Source organism: Zea mays, chromosome 1 (assembly GCF_902167145.1).
Source record: "Zea mays cultivar B73 chromosome 1, Zm-B73-REFERENCE-NAM-5.0, whole genome shotgun sequence".
In the NCBI taxonomy this organism is placed as follows: domain Eukaryota; kingdom Viridiplantae; phylum Streptophyta; class Magnoliopsida; order Poales; family Poaceae; genus Zea; species Zea mays.
This window is the reverse complement of record NC_050096.1, coordinates 278,783,763-278,796,950: the sequence shown is the minus strand read 5'-3', so window position 1 is coordinate 278,796,950 and position 13,188 is coordinate 278,783,763. Positions and strand designations below refer to the sequence as shown.

Sequence of the window (13,188 nt, the reverse complement as noted above, 5' to 3'; positions counted from 1 at the left end):
TGGTGCAAACGTGGTCCAAAATGCTAAATAAAGAAAGAAACATTCCATGCATATCTTGTAAGTATTTATATTGGCTCAATTCCAAGCAACCTTTACTCTTACATTATGCAAACTAGTTCAATTATGCACTTCTCTATTTGCTTTGGTTTGTGTTGGCATCAATCACCAAAAAGGGGGAGATTGAAAGGGAATTAGGCTTACACCTAGTCCCTAATTAATTTTGGTGGTTGAATTGCCCAACACAAATAATTGGACTAACTAGTTTGCCCAAGTGTATAGATTATACAGGTGTAAAAGGTTCACACTCAGCAATTAAAAATACCAAGTTTTGGATTCAACAAAGGAGAAAAGGGGCAACCGAAGGCACCCCTGGTCTGGCGCACCGGACTGTCCGGTGCGCCACCGGACATGTCCGGTGCACCAGGGGGACTCAGACTCAAACTAGCCACCTTCGGGAATTCACTGAGGCGACTCGGCTATAATTCACCGGACTGTCCGGTGTACACCGGACAGTGTCCGGTGCGCCAAGGGAGGTCGGCCTCAGGAACTCGCCAGCTTCGGGAAAAGCCAGCGGCTCGTCCACTAAAATTCACCGGACTGTCCGGTGTGCACCGGACTGTCCGGTGCGACTCCGGTGCAACGGCTATCTCCGCGCCAACGGCTCTCTGCCGCGCAATAAATGCGCGCTCTGCGCACGCAGATGGCAGACGTGCCCATACCGGTGCACCGGACATCAAACAGTACATGTCCGGTGTGCACCGGACACCCAGGCGGGCCCACAAGTCAGAAGCTCCAACGGCTAGAATCCAACGGCAGTGATGACGTGGCAGGGGGCACCGGACTGTCCGGTGTGCACCGGACTGTCCGGTGCGCCATCGAGCAGACAGCCTCCCAACGGCCACATTTGGTGGTTGGGGCTATAAATACCCCAACCACCCCACCATTCATTGCATCCAAGTTTTCCACCTCTCAACTACTACAAGAGCTCTAGCATTCAATTCTAGACACACCAAAGAGATCAAATCCTCTCCAACTCCACTCAAGCCTTTAGTGACTAGCGAGAGAGATTTGCCGTGTTCTTTTGAGCTCTTGCGCTTGGATCGCTTTCTTTCTTTCTCACTTGTTCTTGTGATCAAAACTCAATTGTAACCAAGGCAAGAGGCACCAATTGTGTGGTGGCCCTTGCGGGGAAGTTTTGTTCCCGTTTGATTGAGAAGAAGAAAAGCTCACTCGGTCCGAGGGACCGTTTGAGAGAGGGAAGGGTTGAAAGAGACCCGGCCTTTGTGGCCTCCTCAACGGGGAGTAGGTTTGCAAGAACCGAACCTCGGTAAAACAAATCTCCGTGTCTCACTTGCTTATTCGCTTGGGATTTGTTTTGCGCCCTCTCTCGCGGACTCGTTTCTTTATTACTAACGCTAACCCGGCTTGTAGTTGTGTTTATATTTGTAAATTTCAGTTTCGCCCTATTCACCCCCCCTCTAGGCGACTTTCAATAGTCATAAAAAATAATGAGACCATAAAATCCACAGGATGTCAACGTTTCTTCTATTTTATTTCCTCTTATTGCATGAGTTACACGTGAAATCACTCTAAGTATCCAATTTTCAACATAATCAATAATTCACTTTACCATTTTTATGTGGGAACTTGAGATTATCTTTTATTAAATGTTTATTAGTATTAATTTACTTGCAATTTCGTGGTCGAACAAGAATATTTTATGATAACCAATTAATGCATTATCCGACAAGTATCCGATATCCGATCAAATAATATCTGTATCTGTCACTTATCCGCCCGGATAAATATCCGGTCGCTGTATCCGTATTCGTCCCGTTTCTAACTATCCGTATCCGATCCCGAATCCGTTTTAAATACATTAGGGTAGGATATAGGATGAGCTATTATCCGTCCGTATCCACCCGTTTTCACCCCTACTTGTTTAAGATATAATTTTTCTCCCTCTTATTAAATGGCTTGCCACATCTTCAAAAAATTATATATGACATTTTATTAATGAGCCGGCTCTTTTTCCATCCTAAAAAAAACTAAACATAGGTCTATTTTGAATTGGATCCAGATCTGCACAAACCAACGGTCTGAACAAATATTATTTCATTTAGAAGCTACCTAGCTTTTTCCGCTAAAACTCGTCTTCGTCAAAGCCAAGGAACTATGAAATACATTACTTTTTTGAAAATCCGTCCTGAGACGAAAGAATAAATATAATAAATCAAAATTTTGGAAATCTCGTGCACGCCATCGTGGGTTCGTGGTTCGTTCCGACTTGCGAGTTGCGACCCCGTCGCCTGCCCGTTCCCCCGTTTCTAATTTTATGACCGTCGAAAACCAAAATTTAGATAGGCCACCCAAATCCAGGTGCAAATCCCAACCTCCCTCCCTCCCAGGCCCCCTCCCCACCTCCACCTCCAGGCACCACTGGTCCCACCTCCTCACCTGCGAGGATGCTGCTCGTGAGTCAGGCAGCGAACGGCTCCCTCTCCGCGCGGCGGCTGCCGTCGAAGCCGCCGGGGCCGTCCACCACCAACCCCTACCCGCTCTTCGCCAACCCTCGCCTCCTGCGCCGCCGCCTGGCGCTCTCCGGCGCTGGCGCCGACCAAGCCCCGCGCCGCGCCGCGCCGACCCCAGCCGCCGCGGGCGAGGGCCCCTCCGCCTCCTCCACCGAGGACCCGGTCCTTGTCCGCGTCGCCGACGACGGCGTGCCGCTCGAGGGCGTCATCCAGATTGAGAAGCCCGGGGATGCGGCCGCCGAGTCCAAGCTCGTCTCCTACGCGTACGAACCTTATCCTGTCACACGCGCCCTTCCCATTCCCGTGGTCTCATTGCTTGGACCGCGTTCGTTCGCAGGAAGCTGGGTCTTCTGGCCGGCGGGGACGTGTTCTGCCTTCTGCTGTTCTCTGCGATTGGAAGGTTCAGCCATGGCCTGCCCGTCCTCGACGCCGAGACGTTCAAGACGGCCGACCCCTTCATTGCTGGTTAGGGAATCGGAAATAGAGCCTTTTTAGGGTTGCTGCTCATCTGACGCGCGAATAGATGGTTTGCTCATGGATTTGGGTCTTCTACAGGGTGGCTGCTGAGCGCCTACCTTCTTGGCGGATTTGGCGATGATGCCAAAGGGCGCAATGGCGTCGGAAGCGCGGTTATCACCGCAGCTAAATCATGGGCTGTTGGGATACCGGTAACTTTCAATTCTTTAATTCTACTGTTTCAAGCATGAGCCAGGATGAAATGTTATCTTGGTTCTTGTTGTTTTTTACCCAAGGTCAATAACGTTTTTGTAAGCTGAGGCCTTCTGATTTTTGACCCATCTAACACCATCTTCTGTTTTTTTTGCCAACCGTGCTTGCACACAACACCATCTTCTATTGTTCATTATTGCTGTCTGTTGCTTGCATGAGTGCATCTGCCTTTCACTTGTACATTATATAACTTTTTTTAATCAAATACATCACAAACTACATTTATTTCTGTGTCTCATCTATTCATGCAATTATTTGTTCTATGTATTTGGCTATTTTGTTCTCTTGTCTGTTTCCATTACATATGAATCTCTTGGGTGATAGTCAACTAAATTCCGACATGCTTGAATGCTTTATTAATAAGAAACCTACTTCTTTTTATAAGGTTTAGTAGGCATTACTAAGGAGCCGTTTGGTACATCTCTAGCTTTGAGATCGATGTTGATTCTGCAGTTTGTAGACTAAACTAAAATAGTTTGAATAATTATGGGCCTGTTTGTTTCAGCCTTTTTGCAGCTTCTGGCCGCCATAAGCTGATGCGGACTGTCAAACACCTTGTTTTTCAGACCGTTTTTGTGAGAATCGCTTTATTGAAAACCGTCCAAAATCAATGTGAACACAAATTCGGTCGAGTCGTCGCGATAGTAGGAATCCGTCACTTTCAAGATCCTAAACTCTATGGACCCATTTATCTTCCTCCACACGTAATCTCCACAATACTCAGATTCTCCCCACAGCTAGATTCTCACAAAAGCTCGTAAAAAAGCTGAAACAAACAAGCCCTATATCTAGTCCAAACTATACAAAAGGAGTCATCAGTAATGTAATTGCAACCAGCACACCTCCTGCTCCAGATCCAAGGTTGTCCGAAGCTACAGATACCTAGCTCTACGAAACATGTGAATTTCTTAAACAAATCTTGCTAAACAAATCTAGATGTTTTTAATTAGTTGAACAAGTGATCCAAACAGATTATTGCTTGTGTCTCCTAGCTATACTATTGGGTGATTTACTCTAGTATTTGGAGCAAATTATTTTTTCTATTATAAGATGATCCATTACTCAAGGTCTAACCATTGGTTGTTTCATTTGTGTAGTGCCAGTCATACAATATTGTTAAATCGCAACTAACATGCTTCAGCCCTTCAACATAGTGATTTGAGTAGCAAGAGAAACTATGCTTTTCTAGTAGATCTTGCATAAAAGTTAAATTGATGAACTGTCCCAGGTTTTTTATTAAAAGCAGGCACCACTGTTTTTCCCATGTGGTCTTGTACATTCATAAATGACAACTGCATTTACTTATGATCTGATCTTTACAACATTTTCATGTCTCATTAACTAGAGTCGGTGTGTTTTCTGATGGATAATGCTTGACGTTTATGATGATTCTCTTTCTCGTGTTAGTTGGGACTTGCTATCCGAGCAGTGACGTCTGGTCATCTTCCACCAACTCCTTTTATCTTGGTAACCATGGGAAGTACAGGGGTCTTGTTAACTGCATGGCGTGCTTTGGTATCACAACTGTTTTCCAACCAGCAAAAGCAGCAGGATGATGTCTACCGGCGTGGAAGTCCTTTTGAGCTTTTTGAGGTCAGTAGTTTCACGAACTGAAAGGCGTCCCTGAAAACTTTGCCATTGTAATATTTCGAATCTGTTATGAAACATGAAACATAGGCACATTTGGCACATATATGATATATTTGACCAACAGTATCTAGTTTTAGCTCGAAGAAAGTTTGGGATCTCTTTTGTTGTGCTGTAAACATAACTAGATACAATTCCAGATCTAGTACGTAATCACAAATGTATGCAGTTGCACATCGTTTTTAAAATTTATGTGCTCTCATTGTTCAAATAATACAATGGCATGGAAAATGGAATCTAATTTAATTTTTCATGAATATAACACATAAAAGTTTTTTTTTTCCACCAAACTATTAGACTATTAGCTGCTTGCCATTTGGATGACCTTCCCTTTCCCTCAGCTCATTACAATGTTATTATCAAAGCTTCTTATGAACAGAGGAGGTCATATTTGCAATAGAGTCAGGACTAGGAGAAGATGATCAACCGGATTGTATTACTCATTATTTACAAAATGAATCAACATTATATGCAAGAGAAATCATTGCTGTATTATGATTCGTATGTGATATGAATGGAGACTCATGTTTGCCACAAGGTAGGAACTTGGAACAGTTCTTAAACTAATAGGATAAAAACTGAACGATATTGGTTATTGTTTATGACCTAATTAAGTGTAATATGTACAAGCTTTACTTTGTTCTTCACTTCTTCAGTAAGCAGTTGTCCTCGTTCCTGTGAGCTGCTTCTCATTTTGCTGGTGTCTTGCAGCTACTCACATCGCTGGTGCGGAGGTGGTGACATCTGAAGGCTGAAGCCTATAGAAGGTAAGAAGGGCATTGTTCCGCTCTGGTATCCGCAATCATCAGGTTCAGCCATCTGTGTCTATTGTGTAAGTACAATTTTGAAGGTGAAGAAGAGCAGGCTAAAACCTAGTTTGGAGCATTTGCCGAACCCAAAAAAAATGTTTGGCAATAACACGCCCGCGATGTTGGTTTAGTATATTATATTATATTCATAAGATGTACTCATATTCCTGATCTTCCACTTGTAAAATTGTATCCAGCTTAACAAATCCTAATCGATAAGACCGTTGCCTCTTGTTCAACACTTTGCATTGCTATCGACTCAACTAGAAAAATAGCGTGTTGCCACACCATTTTGCTCAGTCCATCGGCCGTTGTGGACTTGATATAAGAAAATTAAGCTTAAATCAAATGGTTAGGTTTCTTGTGGCGGAGTTTGCCCACTCTTTAATAGTGTGTTTGGTTTGAGGAATGAAGTGATCTATCTTCTTCTCACTCTTCACTTTTTTATTTGGTTTGTAGAATAGAATGGGTTAATTCATCATCACTCATTCCTCATAAGTTAATAATTAATATATACATGATGAGTCGGTTGATTCCACCAAAATTGATGGAATTAACTTATGATGCATCACCTCATGAAGCATAAAGTGACTCTACAAACCAAACACACCATAAGTTTCTGATTTGGTGCTCGTGTTCGTATTTCTCTAGATTTATCTTAGTTTTTTCATTGTTATCTTTTAGTGGCAGGTCACATGTCAATCAACAATGAAGCGTTTGTAGTTACTGTTGATTTTAAGACCTGTCAATCGCTTTATAGATAGTGTGCAGTGTGCTACATGTATATGAGTGTCTATGTTTGTATTCTCTTTTCTTTAATACATGTAATGTGACAAAAGGTAAAGAAAGGTGAATCAACGCTATATTGCTAGTTGTCGGCGTTTCGAGACCGGGGGGTCCCTAAGCCGACGAGTGAGTGTGCCGCGTGCCCCAGCCCAGATGGGTCGAGCGCGTGGGCGAGCGCGAAGGGGGGAAAGGAGCGAGGAGGCCGGAGTCCGGCGAGAGAGAGATGGGGATCCCGCGGCCTTCGTGTTCGTCCCGCGCCCAGGTCGGGTGCGCTTGCAGTAGGGGGTTACAAGCGTCCACGCGGTTGAGGGAAGCGAGCGGCCCCGAGAGAGCGCCTGTCTCGTCCTCGTCCCCGCGCGGTCAACCTTCTCTAAGAAGGCCCTGGTCCTTCCTTTTATAGGCGTAAGGAGAGGATCCAGGTGTACAATGGGGGTGTAGCAGAGTGCTACATGTCTAGCGGGGGAGAGCTAGCGCTCTAAGTACATGCCAATGTGGCAGCCGGAGAGATCTTGGCACCCAGCTGGTGTGGTGTCGTGGCTGTCGGAGGAGCAACGGAGCCTGGCGGAGGGACAGCTGTCGGAGCGGTTGAGTCCTTGCTGACGTCCCCCCGCTTCCGTAAGGGAGCTGAGAGCCGCCGTCGTCATGGGGCTAGCGGGACGCCATCATTGCCTATCTGACGGAGCTGGCCAGATGGGACACCGGTCTTGTTCTCTGCGGCCCGAGTCGGCTCGGGGTAGGGTGATGATGGCGCTTCCTGTTGACGTGGCTGGCCTGTGCCCTAGGTTGGGCGACGTGGAGGCTCCTCCGAAGCCGAGGTTGAGTCTGTCCTTCATGGCCGAGGCCGAGTCCGAGCCCTTGGGTCGGGCGAGGCGGAGGTCGTCGGCAGAGGCTAGGGCGGTGTCCGAGCCCTAGGGTCGGGTGAAGCGGAGTTCGTCGTCTTCCGGGGCTGAGCCCGAGTCCGAGCCCTGGGTCGGGCGGAGCGGAGTTCGCCGTCTTCCGGGTCTTAGCCCGAGTCCGAGCCCTGGGTCGGGCGGAGCGGAGTTCGCCGTCTTCCGGGGCTTAGCCCGAGTCCGAGCCCTGGGTCGGGCGGAGCGGAGTTCGCCGTCTTCCGGGGCTTAGCCCGAGTCCGAGCCCTGGGTCGGGTGGAGCGGAGTTCGCCGTCTTCCGAGGCTTAGCCCGAGTCCGAGCCCTGGGTCGGGCGGAGCGGAGTTCGCCGTCTTCTGGGGCTTAGCCCGAGTCCGAGCCCTGGGTCGGGCGGAGCTTCCTATGGCGCCTTTGGCAGGGCCTGGCTTCCTGTCAGCATCACTCTGTCAAGTGGCGCTGCAGTCGGAGTGGCGCAGGCGGCGCTGTCCTTCTGTCAGACCGGTCAGTGGAGCGGCGAAGTGACGGCGGTCACTTCGGCTCGGCCGGGGGGCACGCGTCAGGACAAAGGTGTCGGGCTACCTTTGCGTTAAATGCTCCTGCGACTCGGTCGGTCGGCGCGACGATTTAGTCAGGGTTGCTTCTTAGCGAAGGCAAGGCCTCGGGCGAGCCGGAGATGTGTCCGCCGTTAATGGGGGGCCTCGGGCGAGACGGAAACCCCTCGGGGTCGGCTGCCCTTGCCCGAGGCTAGGCTCGGGCGAGGCGTGATCGAGTCGCTCGTATGGACTGATCCCTGACTTAATCGTACCCATCAGGCCTTTGCAGCTTTATGCTGATGGGGGTTACCAGCTGAGAATTAGGCGTCTTGAGGGTACCCCTAATTATGGTCCCCGACAGTAGCCCCCGAGCCTCGAAGGGAGTGTTAGCACTCGCTTGGAGGCTTTCGTCGCACTTTTTTGCAAGGGGACCAGCCTTTCTCGGTTGCATTTTGTTCCGGTGGGTGCGCGCGAGCGCACCCGCCGGGTGTAGCCCCCGAGGCCTCGGAGGAGTGGTTTCACTTCTTCGAGGTCTTAATGCCTTGCGTAATGCTTCGGCTGGTCTGGTTGTTCCCTCATGCGAGCTGGCCGTAGCCCGGGTGCTCGGTCGGGGCCCAAGTTCTCGGGCTGGTATGTTGACGCTGTCAACGGTTCGGTCGGAGCCGGGTTTGCGAGAGCAGCCCCCGAGCCTCCGCACAGGGCGAGAGGGCGATCAGGGACAGGCTCGGCTTTTTTACATACGCCCCTACGTCGCCTTTCCGCAAGGAGGAGGGGGGGAGAGCGCCATGTTACCCTCGATGGGCACCGAACATGGTGTCTCCGGTGAGCTGCAAGCGGGTAATCCGAGTGGACGTCCGTGCCCCGTTCGTTGGGGGTCGGCTAGGGGCCCAGAGGCACGCCCAAAAGTACCTGCGGGTGATCTACCGGACCCGGTCCCCTGGCGACGGGGTCCGAGGGCTCGATGCCTCCCTCCGATGGGATTCCGTTACAAGATCGCTCCCGCTGGTCTCGGAAATGTCCTAGGGTACCTCGGGAGCGCAGCCCGAGCCTTGGTTATGTATCGAACGTACCCCTGGTCATCCCTCGCTCGGCGTCTGAGGCGGCTGTGAACCCTTCGGGGGCCAGCCTTCGAACCCCTGATCAGTAATGGGCGCGGAGCCCGAGTAGCCTGAGGCGGCCGTGGAACCCTTCGGGGGGCCGGCCTTCGAACCTCTGACCAGTAGTGGGTGTAGGGCCTACGCGATCTGAGGCGGCTGTTGAACCCTTCGGGGGGCCAGCCTTCGAACCCCTGATCAGTAAGGAGGCTCGAAGCCTGGTTTCTTCACGGGGAAGGATCCCTTTCGGGGTATCCCCCTTTCCTGGTCCCTGTTGCAAGAGATAGAGAAAGAGGAAAAAAGGAAAAGGATTCGAAATCGAACGACGTGGCGTACCTTTTCTGGCGCGGTTATTACGGCGAAGGCGAAGCGTCGCCTGCTTCTCCTGCCAGAGGCGCCGCCTGTCCCGCCGCGGAGTTAATGCGACGGGGCGAGTAGTTGGCGGGGCAGCCGTTGCGCGTGCGCGAGCCGTTCGAGGAACGGATCACGGGCGCGTTGTCTTCATGCCGTGAGAGGGGGCTCTCTTGCTGCCCCCGGATGGGACGTGAGCTTGGCTGACGACGTGACCGCTGCTCCCGCGCGCCTGCCACCGTCATTACTGCCGGCCCTCCTTTGGCCGCGTTGGCCGCCGCGTCAGGCTGGCGCTGCTGGGTCGCACGCTGGGTCGCCTCGAGTCGCCGTATTGGTTCCGCAATCGAGGAGGCGCGGTGGTGGCGCGGGCGATGCAGTTGCTTGCATGCAGCATCCGGCGCGCCGGTTGCGCGACGCGTGGGCCTGGGCCTCCATGCTTGCGTGTCGGGAGTCGGAGAAGCGCGTCTACATGGCGCGGTTGCATGCCGCCTGCATGGCTGCCCGCCTCTTTCGCCCGTTGGTCTGGGCAAAGGTGGAGGGTCACTTGTAACCGCTGGGCGGTTGCGTGCACCACGCGCGGCGGTTTGTCTTCTTCTGCTCGGAGCCGGTCTGCATGACATGCGGGACCCAGCCCCCACGCCGCAGGGGAGGGCTTTGGAGCGTGTTGGAGAAGACTCAGCCCGTGACGGTTGGGGGCGCAAGCAGGGAGAGTTGCCTTTAAAAGGAGGGCGACCCCTTTCGTAAGGCGACCATGTCTTCTTGCTCCCTTATGCACCGCGTCCTTCCTCCTTCCAAGCCCCCGGGTGGGGGATGCCCGCCGTCTTTCTGCCTCGTCGTTGGAGGGACGCAACTCCGTGGGAGTTGGTACCTTTCAGCCATCGTTCGGCTTCAAGGATTTTCATCACGCAGCCCGGCTGCACCCCTCCACCGGCGGTCACCCAAGATGGTGACCTCCGGCTTGATGGTGGGGGAAAGCGAGCCGGGCTGCGGCCTCTGCCCCTACCTCGGCCTCAAGGATTTTCGTCATCCAGGCCAAGATGGAGGATGAGGCGAGTCGGGGGGCTGCCTCCGTGGGGGTCGATTGCCCTCTTCTTCCCCTGGCGTCTGGGGGAGAACGACATCCTCCAGCTTCACGAAGACTTCCTCCAGCCATGCCGGGAGAGGCGGGCCGCCGTCACTCAGCCAGGGCGCAGCACCACGTCCTCCGCCCGGATGACGGTTGCGCCGCGCATCACGAGGGCAACACCCACGCTCTGGGCGGTCCCGGCAAGGGCGAAGACCTGCCGGCGTGCTTCGAGGCGTCGGCGGCCGGAGATGGCTTCTCTACCGATGAGATTGCCAACTCCGCCAGTAGCCCTGGGTCTCCATCTCCCGGCCTGAATGGCTGGCTCTCGTCCTCGGTGGGTGAGAGTCCTTCTGCCGTAGCACCCACCCCGAAGTCGCTGCTGAAGCTGCTTCGTCGCTCGGGGCGAGGGTAGTTATCGTCGTCGCCGGATCGGGCGGCGGCGGGCCACCCGTCGGCCCGCGATCGTTCCGCGGGCTCCCCAATCTTGTGGGGTTGTTCGTGCCCATGGGGACGGAACCGGAGTTCCGTTTGAGACGGCACTTCGAATGCCGGTGTTTTTGTTCATTTTGGCTTTCGGGGCCTGAACATGTATGGGTTTACTGAAAGGGAAATGTGCCCTTGGGCCTTTTCTAAGTATTTTGGTGATTGAGTGCCAACACAAGTGCTTAAATGTGAATCTATGCACATGGATGGACAAAGTACAAATCAAGGTTAAAGGTATGTTTCTCAGGCTTAGTACATTGTTTTATGGACTAATGTATTGTGTATAAGTGCTGGAAACAGGAAAAATCGGATCGGAAATGAGTTGGCTCGAGCAGCCAAGAATCTGCCCAGTCTGGGAGCACCGGACTGTCCGGTGGTGCACCGGACAGTGTCCGGTGCGCCAGGCTGGCTTGCGTGAAGTAGCTGCTCTCGGGAATTCACCGGCGACGTACGGCTATAATTCACCGGACTGTTCGGTGTGCACCGGACAGTCCGGTGAGCCAACGGTCGGCCGCGGAATCCGCGCGCGACACGTGGCCGAGCCAACGGTCGGAAGGGGGCACCGGACTGTCCGGTGTGCACCGGACATGTCCGGTGCGCCAACAGCTCCAAGGCAGCCAACGGTCGGCTTCGCCATTTAAGGAAGGAAATCGGGCACCGGACACTGTCCGGTGTGCACCGGACTGTCCGGTGCGCCAGTCGACAGAAGGCAAGATCTGCCTTCCTAGATTGCTCTCAACGGCTCCTAGCTGCCTTGGGGGGCTATAAAAGGGACCCCTAGGCGCATGGAGTAGGAGACCAAGCATTCCTACAACATTCCTAAGCACCAAGACATTGATTCCGCACATTTGGTTCATTGTGATAGCATCTAGAGCTCTTGTTGAGTTGTGAACTCATTGAGTGGTGTTGCGAGCTCTTGTTGCGACTTGTGTGCGTGCTGTTGCTCTGATTTTGAGTCTTGTGTGCGTTGCTAGTTCCTCCATTACTCCGTATTTCTTTGTGAATCTCAAGTGTAAGGGCGAGAGGCTCCAAGTTGTGGAGATTCCTCGCAAACGGGATATTGAAAGGCAAAGCAAAACACCGTGGTATTCAAGTTGGTCTTTGGACCGCTTGAGAGGGGTTGATTGCAACCCTCGTCCGTTGGGACGCCACAACGTGGAGTAGGCAAGCGTTGGTCTTGGCCGAACCACGGGATAAACCACTGTGTCATCTCTGTGTTTGATCTCTTGTGGTATTGTGTTTTGTTGAGACTCCTCTCTAGCCACTTGGCGATTATTGTGCTAACACTTAACAAGTTTTTGTGGCTATAAGTTTAAGTTTCACAGGATCACCTATTCACCCTCCCTCTAGGTGCTCTCAATTGGTATCAGAGCCGTTCTCTTCAAGGAGGGACTAATCGCCCGAAGAGATGGATCCTAAGGGAAAGGGGATGGTGGTCAACAACGAGAAGGAGTCTATCTTCAACGAGCTGCAACCCCTTGCTCTCAAGGCCACAAGAAGCAAGGAAACGCTACCTAACAAGGTGGCACAAATTGAGGCGGCCGGACTTAATGATGAAGAGATGGCCCTCATCATCAAAAGATTCAAGACGACGTTAAAGGGTCGCAAGGGACAGCCAAGCAAGACCAAGACCAAGGGAAAGCACTCATGCTTCAAATGCGGTAAGCTTGGTCATTTCATTGCTAACTGTCCCGACAATGATAGTGACCAGGAACACAGGAGCAAGAGGGAAAAGAAGAAGCAGGCCAAGGGAGAGGCACATATCGGAAAGGAGTGGGATTCGGATTGCTCCTCCTCCGACTCCGACAATGAAGGACTCGCCGCCACCGCCTTCAACAAGTCATCCCTCTTCCCCAACGAGCATCACACTTGCCTCATGGCAAGGGAGAAGAAAGTAAGCACTCATGATACTAGCACTTATGCTTCTTCAAGTGAGGATGAGTCTAGTGATGATGATGAGATAGATTACTCATGCTTATTCAAAGGATTAGATAGATCTAAAATTAATAAGATTAATGAGTTGATTGATGCTTTGAATGACAAGAATAGATTACTAGAAAAACAAGAGGATCTTTTATATGAGGAGCATGATAAATTTGTTAGTGCACAAAATTCTCTTGCTCTAGAAATTAAAAGGAATGAAATGCTCTCTAGTGAATTATCTGCTTGTCATGAATCCATCTCTAAATTAAAAAGTGTTAATGATGATTTGAATGCTAAGTTAGAAATAGCTAGTAAATCAACATCTTGTGTAGAAATTGTTGAAACTTGTAATAGGTGTAAAGATTTTGACAT

The 13,188-nt window shown here is 51.3% G+C and overlaps 1 protein-coding gene across 1 annotated transcript; it reads left to right on the top strand.

Annotated features, from left to right (window-relative positions):
• The first annotated feature begins 2,329 nt into the window (after positions 1-2,329).
• Positions 2,330-5,953, top strand: LOC100276583 (uncharacterized). Its single transcript, NM_001150337.2, has 5 exons — positions 2,330-2,794; positions 2,869-2,996; positions 3,087-3,199; positions 4,668-4,853; positions 5,619-5,953. Exons 1-5 carry the CDS (start codon positions 2,466-2,468, stop codon positions 5,646-5,648), a joined length of 786 nt encoding a protein of 261 aa, NP_001143809.2. The 5' UTR covers positions 2,330-2,465; the 3' UTR covers positions 5,649-5,953.
• Positions 5,954-13,188: the final 7,235 nt, after the last annotated feature.